General features: G+C 38.8%; 1 protein-coding gene across 1 annotated transcript in view; it reads left to right on the forward strand.

Moving 5' to 3' along the window:
- The first annotated feature begins 1,981 nt into the window (after positions 1-1,981).
- The window catches only part of OTUD4 (OTU deubiquitinase 4), a 41,071-nt gene continuing 27,714 nt past the window's right edge, over positions 1,982-15,338 (forward strand). Inside the window, exons 1-3 of the mRNA XM_011359422.2 lie at positions 1,982-2,685; positions 7,722-7,805; positions 10,240-10,290. Of these exons, the coding sequence (XP_011357724.1) occupies positions 2,527-2,685; positions 7,722-7,805; positions 10,240-10,290 (294 nt within the window). The 5' untranslated portion in view covers positions 1,982-2,526. The remainder of the gene's footprint in view (positions 2,686-7,721; positions 7,806-10,239; positions 10,291-15,338) is intronic.

Here is a 15,338-nt window from a genome sequence, read left to right on the forward strand (position 1 = left end):
AATGAATTAAATTTTTGTAATGGAAAATAGACATTGTAGAATTAATGTATTTGGCTTCTTTTTCTTTTCAAAGTATTTTAAAGGAATTTTGGAGCTTTAGAAGATGGTGATATTACTTTATTAAAAATATATGGAAGCACATTTAAATAACATTAAAATATGGATAGAAAATATGCTTGAAACACTATTAGCTACCCTAATGAAATTATTGTGCATATAAAAGTGGGCAAAACTTTTTTATTTGACTTTTTAAAAAATTAATGCAATGTAATCATAAATGCTTGAATTACAAAACAAAGGTTGAGAAATTTTCAAATGTGAAGTCCCTGGAAATATGTTTCTAATAATCCTCAAGATATTCAGCAATGCAATCTTAGCATGAGCTATACAGTGTGCTTTCCATAAATATACACTGAATATGTGATTAGCTTCAGAAATTTTGATTAAAGGAATATTAAATGTTAGGAAAGCCATGGTTTTCTTTTGGCATATTAGAAAGTCTGTTATAAAATACATACAATAATATCTACTCATTCTAGGAATTCAAAGCTGTACAGCTTAGATAATACTTTACTTTGAATTCCTCTGTGGATTTAAAGGCAAGCCATGTTAAAAGTAGCAGCAAACCTCAGTAATTCTTTTTGAGTTTAATGAGAAGTATATGCAATGTAAATATTTTTTAAAGGAAAGCAACAGGTTTGACTTCAAACTAGATTTTTCTAAAAGTGATTCCATGCTGCTTATTTCTCTTCAACATGTACAAATTTTAATATTGGGACAAGAAAATTCATTTAGATCACAATAATTTTTGTATTCTCTAAAAACAGCGAATATTGGAGCTAGAATCTTTAGGAAATCGAATTGAGAAATTCCACGGAAGGAAAATATACAAGTCATTAATTGCTTGCACCAAAAGTACTAAAAACTAATTTCTAGAGTTTTCAGTAATTTGCCTTGGGCTCACCATCTGGCCTGCCTTGCCCCCATTCCAGTTTGACTACACGTCTGAACCTACAGTAACCGCCCACTTTTTCCTTCTTCTCCTCCACACCCCTCTACCATGGCCTCAAAGACTGGAGTACATTTTATGATTAATCATATATTTAAGTAATTAGGACACCAGCTGCTGTTGCACTTTAGCAAAATAAAATTCTGGTGTCACAAAAACACGTTGGATAAATTCTAGGTTCTAAATATAACTCGTCGTTCAACTTCAGAGGGTGGGAAGTTGAGCTTGAAGCCTCAAGCACGGCTGGAACCCATGGAAAGTCCAGCATGTTATCAAGCAATCACAAGATGAATTTTTTAAGAAAAAATTCTAACATTTCTGGCCACTGACATCTCTGTGCTGGGGTTCGCAGCTACAGTGGCAGAGTGAATAAAAATGTCTGTGGCAAAGTCATCTTGCCATAGGACGTGAGCTGTACTTCGAATTTCTAATAGGAAACAGCAGCTCACGGTTGATTTATGGACAGTGTGTCGTTCCGCACGGTGCAGTTCCAGCAGCCTTAGCCAATTAGCTCTATTTTCTGCTTAAGCCGTTAAGGCCACCTCCATGGAAACGCCAGAAGACAGGCCGGGGGGAGGGGAGCAGACAGGTGCGCCCTCTGTTTGGGAATACACAAAGGGCCGACCCAGCCGCCGCGGTGTCCCTGGCAACTCCACGCACGCGGGCGCGCGCGCACTTCCCGGGGCCCCGCGGCGCAGTGAGCCACCCTGCGGGAGGCGCGGCGCGTGCAGGTAGCCGCGCGTCGGCTGGCGGAGACTCTCGGCCTGCTCGCGGACGCGGTGCCCGGGAAGTGCGCAGCCGGCTCTGGCGGCGCCCGCGCTGTAGGGACTTGTAGTCCGCGTGGCTCCCGGGCACCTCCCCCCGGTAGGCCGGCTCAGCATCCCCGCCCGTCGCAAGCTGACTTCCTGCCGCTGCTAAAACTACACTTCCCGGCATCCTCTCTGCTGTTGGGCCGAAAGCGAAAACAAATTCTGGGCTGCGAGGGTGCTGCCCTCCGCCGGGCGCCCCTACTCGTTCCCCGCCCCTCAGGCGCCCTCCTGTGAGGTGGGGAGACGATAGGCCGCGTCTTTCTTTTTTGGCTTCCTCGACTCTCAGTGCAGGGAGCGCGGGGGACTCAGGCCTCGCTTCACCCGAGCCGGCCTCGCGCGTGGAGGGTGGAGGTTTCCTCGCCTCACCCCAGTCGGGACCAGGAAACTTGGGAAGGCGACCCCCCGGTCCGGGTCCTGAGCCAGGCAGCGAGGCCGCCGGAAAGTGACTTCTCTCTCCTGGGTTTTATTCCCCCCCGGTCGGCTGGGCGCGTGGTCCCTCGGGAGGCGGCCGCGTGCGCACGGCCATGCATTAGGCAGGGCTCCCCTATGCGTGCGGAGAGCGCGGACCGCTGTCTCGGGCCGCCGTCACCGCCTGCCGTCCGCGGAGCCCGAGCCGCCGCTCGTTCTAGGCCGGGGCGCTGAGGAGCCGGCGGCGCGGCCATGTGGGGCTAGCCCGCGCCGCGCCTGGCCTGCAGAGGGACCCGCAACATGGAGGCGGCCGTCGGCTCCCCCGACGGCGGGGACCAGGGCTTCTCGGAGCCCCGCGAGGACGCGACGCCCATGGACGCCTATCTGCGGAAACTGGGCTTGTATCGGAAACTGGTGGCCAAGGACGGGTCGTGCCTCTTCCGGGCGGTGGCGGAGCAGGTAATGGGGCGGGGGACGAGGGCGGCGGGGCCGGGTGGGAAAGCGGCGGCGGGCGGCTGCCCCGGCCGCCCACGTCCGGGGCTGCGCATGGCCCAGCTGTCGTCACAGCCGCCCATTGTAACGCCGGAATGGGACGCTGCCCCGGCTCTGGAAGCTGTAAATCGAAACTTAAAAACCTGTAAATTAACTGGGTGTTGTTCCTCCTGGTGAGGAGGGAATGAGTTGAGGACAACCTGTGAGGCCTGCTGAGAGCTTCGGTACATTTGATCGATTGCCGGGGACTTGGCGAAATGATATTTTTCCATTCTGTTCCGCATTCACCTTAGTTTCGTTTTATAAGCACAGCATTCACTCCAGTAAACTCAATGTTTACTAGAGGAGGTGTTTGCTAGACTTTCACTCGTAGAACATTTTTTCTGCTACCGGACTTTGGAATGTGGAGTAGTCAAGCCCGCCGATGTCCACTTGAATCAAGAGGGAGAAAATGTATAGTTTGGGAAATGCAGTCTTTAAAATATATAGACTTTTAAAAGAATTGTCTCTGAGTAGGACCCGCATTTTATTATGCTCTGCAAGGCAGTGTAGGTATACCAGAAATAATTTACTTTTTAGAAAAGGTCTGTTTGGTGTTTTAGTGGAGGATAATAACTGGGGCTTCTTTAGGCCTTCAACGAATTTTTCCCTGTTAATGGTCAAAATCACTTTCTAACACAGTTGACTAGGAAAGTGTTTTTGATTCTTTTCTTTGTAAGAGCTTTTCCGTATTATATAACAGCATATCATTGGTAGGTATGCCGTCACCAGAACCGTCCCATATTGAAAAATAGATGCTGAAATTGTTGGATAAAGTTGCACATTACTGCCCTGGTGTGTATATCATACCTTTCAAGTGTGCTTTCCTTTGGATTAAGATCCACTCCTCCCTTGCCCTCCGTCTTTTTCTCTTTCTGGGTTTCTCACCTTTTTTTGAATGCTAAATAGCTTTCAAAATTTCTATTTGTGAGTAAATGTTTTATTAACGTTTGTAGAGAAGTCTGTTCTCATTTTTTCAACGTCAAAAGACCAGCCATTTATTTTCCAAAGGCCCTCATTTTCACATCAGTACCATGAATTTTATTTTTTTAAAACTAGAAATCGACTTAACTGGTACAAACCTTGCATTATAGGGCATGCATTGTCATTCATACATTCTTCTAAAACCTCCCCAAATCAAACTCTGCCTTTTTCAGTTCATTAGATATCTCTAATTTTTAGAAATTTAGAATGTTCCAATGTTGCCATGGGATATGTTCACACCTACCCACCCCAGCCTTTACTATTAGTAGGTAAACAGTCTGTCCCATTTATGAATTTTACAGATCTCCATCTGTCCTGCTTCCTCTGCCTCAGTCTCCTATCCTCCGCGCCCTGCCCCCCCCCCCCCCCCCCCCCCCCCCCCCGCAACTTCTCAATACCTCTAGCAGCAGAGGGAAGAGGTGGAAGTAAATTCAACCTCTGTTTATATATGTTAGCTCTAGCAAATGTTTTATAAGGAGGTAGAAATGAATAGAAATAAGGAAAGTGTGGCACTTATTTTGAGTTGGATTATCTAGATCCTAGTTTATATTGAAGCAGAAATGTACATCTGATATCAGTATTCCATGCCATAGATGGTTGGTGAACTTGATTATTCAGAAGCCTCTATTATTGTAGTGAGATCTCTATTTTTAAGAATAAAGGGGTAAGAGCTAGTTACACTAAGAACTCATTGCTAACATCACATAAATCCCATTGCAATAACATACAATAAAATGTATTAAGTTAGGCATAAGGGAATATCCCCTTTATGTGATTGATTTTTAGTATGCTGAACTTAGAAAGCTTAATACTATGAATTTTGGGGTAAGCTCAATTCTTCATTAGACAGGGACTAAGCGTGTGTAGCCTTCACAGCCAAAGGTGAAGAGTGTGTGGGGTGTGTGTGTGCCAGGGTAGGGGGAAGAGGGAAGTAACGCCACCAACCCCCAGACTGCCCTTTAAAAATATGTACAGAGGATTTAATTTTTTGCCAACACTTTCTCCAGTACTGTCAAAATAATTTATCATTTCTAAGTAGTCTGAGTACATGATATAAATGGCAGTCTTTGGGGGGGAGTGGGGGAGACTTGAATTAGAGGCGTAGCTTTACCCTCCAAATTACCTGATTTAGATAGGCCCTTCCCTTTTTACACTTCTGGCCTTGGGCCTGCAGAAGGCCTGACCTGAATCAGCTTTGTGGCTGGCTCTGGAGCTAAAAATAGGGCACTCTTTGAGGACTTGCTAAAGAGGTGTATCTCAGCCTTTCCCAGTGTTTATCACTATCTTGTCCCAAGTAAAGATTGGAAAGCTTATTTCTAGCTTATTTTCATATGTATGATAATTTGCCAAGATAATTGTCATACCATTTGAATTCTTCCTGAGTGTCTTAAACTTGCACAATATACTTTTTAAACAGTTGTCATGTAAACTCGCTTTTTTTTGCATTGCTTGGCTTTATAAAGCACCAGCACCCAACACTTTATGAAAGTTGCTGCGAGTTTTGTTTTTGAGTGACAGATTCAGATTTCATGTGCTAATAAAATTTTTATTAAAAGGAGAAAAAACAAGAAATATGCCTACCATTATTTTTGATGGAAAATAGCTTTATTCACTTATGTCTGCCACCTGTTTCTAGGTAAATCGCATTAATACTAGTTTCACTTTGCTACCTGCAGGAAAGCCCTATCAGATGACAGTATAGTTTATTCAAACTAATAATATCTTAATTCATAATAGTGTTTAACATAGCTTCTGTGAAATAAGTGTTGTTAACTGTCATTTGTTGAATTGGTGAATTGAGTGGTGGTGGTTTTTATATATGGACAGTCCTAGTGTTGGAAGCTTACAGTATAAGGATGCTTTCTTAATAGTTCCTAGGACAGCAATGTAGGTGCACCGAGGTAAGCTGAAAACCAGCTAATTTACTGAAAACAAATACATTGCTAACCTCACTAGAACTAATGCATCTTCAGTGTATCTCAATGTAAAGGGACATAACAGCTGTCCAGACAGTTGTGTCTCTGGTTCTTTGGGTGTAAATGAGCCTTGACTGTTATTTAAAGAGACCTGTAAATGTATAGCTGGAGCCTCCCTTTTCTTGAATTCTCTGCTCACACTGAACATGAGAGAATCACTCAACTGGAGCTGTAATTCTTTTTTGTTTAAGAGTATTTGGTATACAATATTATATTAGTTATGTTAGTTTTGGGTGTCCAATTAAGTATTTTGACATTTTTATACCATGCAATGTGATCACCCCACTAATGCTAGCAATCACCTATCACTGTGTAAACTTATACAGTGTTGTTGACTATATTCCCCTTTACCGTTTTTACTCATCCCATCATCCCCCTCTCCTCTGGCAGCCATCCCTTTGGTCTCTGTTTCTATGAGTCTGTTTTTGTTTCTTCATTCGTTTTGTTTTGGATTCCACCTATAAGTGAAACCATACAGCGTTTGTTTTTGTCTGACATATCTCGTATCATAATACTCTAGATACATCCATGTTGTTGCAGATGGCAAAATTTTACTCTTTTACTGCTTAATACTCCATTGTGGATGTGTGTATACACACCACATTTTTATCCTTTTATCAATGGACTCCTAGGTTGCTTTAATAAGTTGGCTATTGTAAATAGTAATGCTGCAATGAACATAGAGGTGCATATATTTTTTAGAATTAGTGTATTGTTTTCCTCAGATGAATACCCAGAAGTGGAATTACTGGGTTGTAAGATAGTTCTATTTTTAGCTTTTTGAGGAACGTCCATACTGTTTTCTATAGCGGCTGCACCAATTTGTAGTCCCACCAGCAGTGCATGAGAGTTCCCTTTTCTCCATGTCCATTCCACCATTTATTTCTTGTCTTTTTGATGATGGCCATTCTGACAGTTGTGAAGTAATACCTCATTATAGTTTTGATTTCCATCTACCTAATGGTAAGCCATGTTGAGCATCTTTTCATATGTCTGCTGGCCATCTGTATGTCTTTGGAGAAATGTCTTTTCATGTCCTCTGCCCATTTTTTGATTGGATTGCCTTTTTTTGTTGTTGTTGTATGAGTTCCTTATATACTTCGAATATCAGGCTCTTATCATCAGATATATCAAAGCTGTAACTCTAAAGCTGCTTTATATTATAAATTTTCAGGAGGCTTTGATAATAGTTTGAGATGTGGTTATTGTAAATAGCATGTTTTTTACCTAGTAATAGGAAATAATTTTAAACTTTTAAGCATGGAAGTATTGGAGGCTCCTAAGCATTTGATATTAGTTTGTTTCAAATGAAAGCTTTGAAATTTTAGTAAGAAACAAAAGGTCAATAAATTATCCTTTTGTTGAATTAGTTAACTGAAGAATAGAAGCAGCTACAAAGTGAGAGGATTTGGTTTATCTTTGCAGTGTGGCTTATTTCAGGAGGTGCTTTAAGATTTGGGATGTAAGAGCAAGTTTCCAGGCTATTGGAGTGACAACACACAGCAGCATGGTTGTACCCTGTGTGCTCCTCACTTGGATGTTCTTTCAAGAGTCACGTAAGCCCAACAACTAAAGATTTAAAAATGAATACCTTAATTTTTCTGAAACTACAGTGGACTCAGACTTCTATATAAGGCAAGTAATTCAAATGTATAGGTTGAAGCTAAGTACCCAGTAACAAGAATTCTGTTCTGCTTTGTGAAGAGCAGAGTTAAAGTAGAGGACTTGCCAAGAGAAATGTCTTATGTTTACAGAGATTTCCTCAAAGGAGTGTGATTTCAGTGACCTAAAGGAGAAGTGGTAATGCACTGTTCATAGAATGACATCTGCCTAAGTACTGCTGTTGTATGTGTCATGGCATCTTTGTGGTGAGAGGCAGAGGTGGGAATGAATAAAGATCTAGGAGTTATAGAATGGGAAGTGGACGGAGACGAGACCGATGTGTTTATTGGTTTTAAGTTAATTTTACAGCTTAAATATTAACAAAATGCTTTTTCTTTTTAGGTATTGCACTCTCAGTCTCGCCATGTTGAAGTCAGAATGGCCTGTATTCACTATCTTCGAGAGAACAGAGAGAAATTTGAAGCGGTAATTTGTAATTTTAAATATGTAAGGTGTCTTGACTTGCATTTACAGTTCAGTATTTAGAAGTGGTCTAGAGGGAGTTTCACAGGCTGAATCTTAATGCAAATTATGAAAATCACCCTTTTAAAAAAGAACTGCTTTATTGAATTTAAATCCAATTGTATTCAATTGTGATATTTTTTAGGTCATTTTGAGGTATTTATTCAGACATTTAGAAGGCTTCTATGACGGATAAGACTGAGATGTGGAGGATAGAAGGATGATTGGGGTAAAATTCTTGTGCATTAAGAGTGAGTTGTGTCTGGCATGGTCCGGGAATTGGGTGTTGTGGTTATACTCCCAGTTTAAAAAGTTTCAAACTGTGAATATAAAAACTATACTGAGCATGGCTAATATGGAGCTTTTTATCAGAAGGCATTTTTAGAATTTTAATTTTCAGGGTTTATTGTGAATCATATCAGAACACCAATTATGTAAATAATGAATAATATTTAATAGAATGTTGTATAACATCTTACTGTAATTTTCTCAGTAGTCTGTAGGAGGCTGTAAAATAAGATGACATATTTTTATTTTACATTGAAAGCCTTACAGGATTTACTAGGTAGTTATTGGTTTTATGACTTAGAATTATGTCACCTGACAACTTTCAATGGTATTTTCCCCTATTGACTGCCAAAAGAAAATTGACACTTTGCAAATAACTCAATTCTAAGATTTAGTAGGTAAATGGTTCTTAGTTTGGACGTGCTCTTGGGTTGGTGCTCCTGTATTCAAGTAAAACATTATTACTGGTGACATTTTTCTGGGTGCCATGATCTAAGATGGACAGTAATATATCCCGGGAAGAAGACTTAACTGCCTGATCAGGGGATATGAAAACTTTTCTTACAAAAAAAAACTCTGGTAGTGTGAAGGCTAGGTAAATAGTATTAAGGTATGATGGAGAAGAGGAGGATAAGTGTAGTGGTCTTTAAGTATCTGAAAAAATTACAAGTGAGTGAGTTTATTATTGACCACAGAGGGTAAAACTGTGTTGACAATATTGGAAATTGCTACTGTTGTTTGAGCACCCGTGTGCCAGGCATTGTTTTAAGTGCTTTGCATATATTTATTTAGTTCTTACAGTCTTAGGAAGTATGATCAGATGTTGAAAGTTCCAAGGGATTAAATTTCACTTTCCTTAAAATGAAGCACCTTCATTTTCTGTTGGCCAGAATTGGCCAGGCTATCATGGGATGAGGGGTGTACCATGTTCAGTCAGGGCCTAGAAGGATGCTTTCTGATTAGAAAGAATCATGTTGGATGCAGGCTTGTGTCAGAACACTGCTTGGGTCTCTTCCAACTTTAAATGGTTCTGAGTTTTTTTCCTTAAGTCTATAAATAATCACCTAATACAGAACAGTAGCCTCTGATTGATGGGATATTTAAAATATGTAGCTATTTTATTTATAAATATGTGTTGAAACTTAAGATATTTCTGGAAAGTTGACAGTATATTATCTATAAAAGAATCTCAATCATAAAAAATCCATGGGCTTTTAAAAGATTTTTATAGACTGGGGACATTTTAAAAACTGAAATGTTTTTCAGTTTATTATATTTTGCTAAATAGGGATTGTAATTTAAATAAAATTCAATTTGTTGTTTCAGATAAATGTCTTTTAGAGCTTTTTCAATTAAATTTGTGCAGTTGCTATTAAAAAAAGCAAAAGATGTTATCACCTAGCTTGAATAAATGCAATTTTATTTTTATGTTAAGGTAAGAATGAAGCAAGCTGTAATAGAAAAATCTTGATTCTTCAAAATCTTGAGCATTCTTATCTGTTTTTAGTATAAGTGATTCAAGAAACAGTGACTATTCATATCTATATTAGTAAACTAATATTTCTTAGCTAACGTATCTGTCTTTGTTTAATTCTCTTCTATGCATTGGCCATTATCAAATTAATCTTAAAGTGCTGCTTTTATCTTGTAATTTCTCTGTTCAAAGTATCACCTGCAGTGACCTTGAATTGCCATCTCCCTCATCTGAAAGTCCTGCCTGGGCTCAAGGCCCTCTGTAAACAGGTGTCCACTTGACTTTCTCTCTCACTTTGCTCTCCCCACAAAGTTGCCCTGTTCCTGCTGGCCAGGTTGCTCCTGTCTTTCCAACACAGCGCTCTCATTGCTTCTACGTGCCACATTGTCTCTGCGCCCACTCAGATCCTGTCCAGGAAACCTTTTCTGAAAATGTTTCCTCCTTTAATTTTTTTGTATGTTGATGACTTTTACTTAATGATTTGTATGTATTTTCATAGTAAATTACATGTACATGTATATATTTTTTATTATTACTAATGTATCCAAGGTTTGTGTAAGAACCCAGTAATTCACAGTGGGGAGGTTAACTGTTGTTTTGATGTATTCCTAATAGACGTTTTTTTCCTTTTTTCAGTTTGTAGAAGGTTCATTTGAAGAGTATTTAAAACGTTTGGAAAATCCACAGGTATGCAGTGATCTTCTAATATGTCTATTTTTACATATAAGATTAATGTTACAGTGTATGGAGGGGTTACAGTGAGTTACCCTGTTTTCTTATAAACATTTCTTATGTGCACATTTTACACAGCATTTAATTAGAAGACAGTTGGAGCTGTGTAATGTGTACTGTGCACTAGATGTTGCCTAAGCATAGGGTCGTGATATCCTTCTTTGTTATAATGGCATGTGAATGTAGCATAAAAGACCTAAAATAACACTAGTGATGCATTTCAGGATGCTCCGTTGGTATGTATGTGGGGCTTGGTGGACAGGGCAGGATTTGATTGCTTCCCTAGGTAACTGAGAAGACAGATTCGTTTATGGAGGTTCCATTTCCCATGATGAGCTTGAGAATAAGGAAGAGACTATTGACAGTGAAAAGGACAGCACTTTCCCACCAGGTCCCACTGCCACTTTCTCAGTCATGTTGAAATTAAAAGAATTTTTCTGCTTCCAAAACTAATATTCTCTCCATAAAAATCCAAAATTATGGAACGCCATGTAGAATTCCATGTGGAATGTTTCTTCATCCCCAGGGGTAATCACTGTTAAGTTTAAAACAACAGCAAAGGAAGAAGCTAAGGAGAGGCAGGCAAGGAAGAAAGGGAATAATAACACAAGATCAAGGTGTTTGACTAACAACTGGTATCTCCATTTGATTCCCTAACACTAATTTGAGTGCTCGTTGTGGGCCAAGAGTTGCTTGTCACCTTGGGTTTGCAGAGGCTTTGGATACTGTTCTCAGGAGTTTCCTTATAATGGAGAAGAATATCTAATACAAGTGAGAAAGTACGTGTGTCATAAGAAGTATAAATACGATGCCATCAGTTTTATTTGTGGCTGGGTAGGCAAAGCAAGAGTTGGAGAGAATTGGCATTTGAAGTCTGAATAGATTCCGAATAAGAAATGCCTGGGGTGAACGGCATTTCCAGGTAGTGAAAATTGTGAGCAAGGCAGATTCAGAAAGTAGTCGAGTTTGTTTGTGTGGAGCATGGAGCATGGGAAGGTAGGATGTAGAAATGAATCAGAGGGCAGGCTGTGGACTAGATCATGGGAGAGCCTTCAGTGCTATGCTCAGCAGTTGGCACTTATGCTTTAGGCTAGCATTTCTCAAAGTGTGAGCTACACACCATCTGCAGATTCCCTGGCCTCTATTCCTGACCTGAATCAAAGTCTCAATGCCTGGGGCCTGGGAACCTGGCGTTGAGAAGCCTTTCAAGTTTTTGAGGCAGGAAGTACTGTGCACTAGAGAATAGTAGCTGGAATTTTTGTCGACTGGAGGGATGGATGGATGAAAGAATTTTGTGAAAGTTGGTTTGAAGATGGATGAGACCAGAGGCAATTGTTTAATATATGGAAAAATGTGCACACTGTATTAAGTGTAAAAAAGGGAATAAATATAGTATTACTCCAGTTTGGGAGACACACCCTCTGAACACTTTTTTTCCTGAATCGACACTGAGTTTTGCCTATATACCATCGTCACAAATTCATTTTCCTGAAGTTTGTTTTTCCTCTTAGTTTATAAGCATCTTTGAAGGCAAGGATTGTATATTTTATTGCTTTTGGAGTTCCCGTTATTACCTTTCAATTTGGTGCCTAATTGACCAGTTTCTGTGTATTAAATCAATGTTAAATCCATTTTTTGTACGTAATAGATAGGAAAAATAAAGACCAGAACGTTAGAAATTTTTATCTCTAGGTAATAATATTACTGGTGATTTTTAAAAATTGATATGCCCTTTGGATAGGTTTTATTACAGTCAGACTTGTAGAGATACAAATCACACAAAATTAACTCATATTTTAGTCTGTCATGTCCTTGAATGCCAGAAACTATGGAGAAAGGGCATGTTTACAGACATCAGGATTCTTGCACTTGATTTAAGGAAACAATAACTTAAATAAGAGTTAGTAAGCAAATCATGTATGTGGTACTGATGATTTTTACTTCCTTTATAGAAAATAAAGGAAATGACAAAAGAATTTATCTTTTAATCAGAGTAAACCCACAATGTTATTTTATAGTAATCTTTATGCAGCAGTTCTGACTGTTGGGCTGTGAGGGTCTGAGAAAGAATAGACGTAATGAGTAGAGAGAAGGGGACAGAGGGAGGAAATGAGGCAGTGTGAACTGAACTTAGACTGATTTGGGAGTCTGTGGGAGAGGAAGGAGGGAAAGTTGCTGTGGTTTTGAGCACACAGGCTAGGTGCTCCTTTCCAGGGTGCTGGATGGCCAGATTTTTAATTCTTATGACCCCCCACCCCGTCCCAACTTCCCGACTGATCAGACTTCTTCACCAGATATTTTAGTTACCTTCTGAACAGTTGTCATTTTTTTTTTCTCCCTAATATATGGGTTATATGAAGTGATAAGAGAAATAGAGTTGATGGATAAACGCCATTGCTTCATTCAGTTCTCAGAGAAAGCATTTTTATCCTTTTACTTAAAGTAATGGAGCATTTTGAAAATGCCTCAGACTTTTGCCAGAACATATTTTTGTCAGCTCTACTGAGGTAAAATTGACATAATAAAATTCACCAGTTTTAAATGTATAATTTGATGAGATTTGACAAAGGTATACATGTGTAACCATCAGCACAAACATCATATAGGATATTTTCATCACTCTGAAAGGTTCCTTCTGCCCTTTTGCATTTAATTTCCTTCTTCCACCCCTCAGCATCCACTGACCTAATTTCTAAGTTATACCTTTTTGAGTCTTAAAGAAATGGAAAAATATAGTTTGTAGTCTTGTGTATCTGGTTTCTTTCACCCTGCATAAAGGAAACATTTTTGAGATTTCATCTGTGTTGTCATGTGTATTAGTAGTTCTTTTTTATTGCTGAGTGGTCATTCGTTATAAGGGTGTACTACAATTTGTTTATCTGTTTGCCAGTTGATATATTTGGGTTCTTTCCAGTTTGGAGCTGTTACGATTAAATCTGCTAAGAACATTTGCTTATAAGTCTTTGTGTGGACATGTTTCCTGTCGGATTAATACCTAGGCATAGAATTGCCGGGTCAAATGGTAAATGTATGATTATCTTAATAAGAAACTGCCAAACTGTTTTCCAAAGTGGCTATGCCATGTCGCTTCCTTGTTAGCAATATATAAGAATTCCAATTGCTCTACACTTTCAGCACTCAGTATTGTCAGCCTTTTAAATTGTAGCCTAAGTTTTAGTGGTTGCGCAGTGTTATCTCATTGTGATTTTTAACTTGCATTTCTCTGACAGTGTGTGAGCTGCTTTTCATGTGCTTATTTGCCATTCATTTTTCGTCATTGGTAAAATGTCTGTTCATAGATTTTGCCAATTCTTTATTATGTTGTTGGTTTTATCGAATTATCAGAGTTCTTTATACTGGAATATAAATTCTGAATTTGATGGATATATATCTTGTAAATATTTTCTTCCAGTTTGTATCTTGTCTTTTCATTTTCTTAATGGAGTGTTTTGAGGAACAGAAATTTGCTTTTGATGACTACGAATATTTAAATTATGCTTTTTTGATACAGCTCAATTGGTTAAAACAGATATTTGCAGAAATATTACTCCAGCCTACAACAAGGACATGTATCAAACCATCATAGAAAGTGCCGAGTAAATAAAATTATAGCCTTAAGGTAGAAGATAGTGGTAGAACAGAGATTTTTTTATAATTTAAAATTGCTTCTGGTTATGGAAGACAAGAAGATATTATGATAGCCATTGTTTACTTAACCAGACTAGAGCAGAATTTATCCTGAAGATTAAATACTTATAAAATGGTACATTATTTGAGAGGTAGTATTTTGTTGAAACCAGTAGAATAATTTTCCATTTTTTAAAGTGATGTATCACATTTTACACAAAGTAGATGTAGCTTGCGTTTTTGATCTAAGCAGAAGGAGAATGGTTTCAGTGAGGGGTTTCGTCTACATCAGAGTGTTATTTGTAGCAGTTTATGAGAAGCTGTGATTGTTAGGCAGAGGCCTATTTTAAGAAATCTATTTTAATATATGGCACCCATTTCATTTTGAACACAAGAGCCAACTTTAAAGAATGATTAAAATGAAAAGTCTCTGAGGGGAAGATTATCCTTGTCTGAGATAAAAACATTGTCTAAAATCTTCTTCCTATTTCAAATTTCTTCCAAGGAAAAAGTGGCAGCGTTCATTTACTGTAGCTCATTATTTTTAGTGACTGATGGTCACTGTTTTCGTAAGTAGTATAGACTCCATTGTCACGGTAAAAGATTTAATACAAAACGAAGTATGAAGAATCCTTCAGTCTCTCTTATCTTCAATTCCCTGTCTCCATTGTCAATTTAAGATGTATCCCTCCTGTCCTCTTTTGGAATGTATACATATTAAACATGCTTTTTTGTTGGTTTTACACAATAGGATTATTTTACTAGGACTTTTAATTCTAGTCTTAGTAATTTTTCCAAATCAGTTCATATGAGTATACCTCATTCTTAATGATTGCATGGTGTTCCATATGTAGTGTGGATGAAACATAAATTATTTCAATATTCCTTTCCTATTAGTGTAATCTTGGGGCTTTAAAGACTTTTTTTTTTTAACTATTACAAATATCTAGAATGAACATCCTTATTTTTATGTTAATGGATATGAAATATTTCTTTAAGATAAGATTTATAGAAGTTGAATTGCTGTGTCAGAGTACACGAACATATTTTAAAATTTTTAGAATTACTGTCCATTTCCTTCTAAAAGGTATAGAGACTTAGAGTGACTCCTTTAAGACTGTAGAATTTCTACCTCTTTTCAGAATGATTGCTGGGACACTACTCTCTTTGTGCCTTCAATCACCCTGAAGATAAGAGACCTGACCTTTTTTATCTTTTCGTATTTCTGAGTTCTGCTTCTATTTTATATCTCATTTTCTGGGCATGTACCATGTGCCAGGATCTGTCCTGGGTGCTAGGACAGAGCCCTTGCTTTCAGCAGACTCTCACCTTGGAGATACCACTCCATGGTCTTACACACCAATACTAACAATTTT

This window comes from Pteropus vampyrus, unplaced genomic scaffold, assembly GCF_000151845.1.
Source record: "Pteropus vampyrus isolate Shadow unplaced genomic scaffold, Pvam_2.0 Scaffold47, whole genome shotgun sequence".
Classification (NCBI taxonomy): Eukaryota; Metazoa; Chordata; class Mammalia; order Chiroptera; family Pteropodidae; genus Pteropus; species Pteropus vampyrus.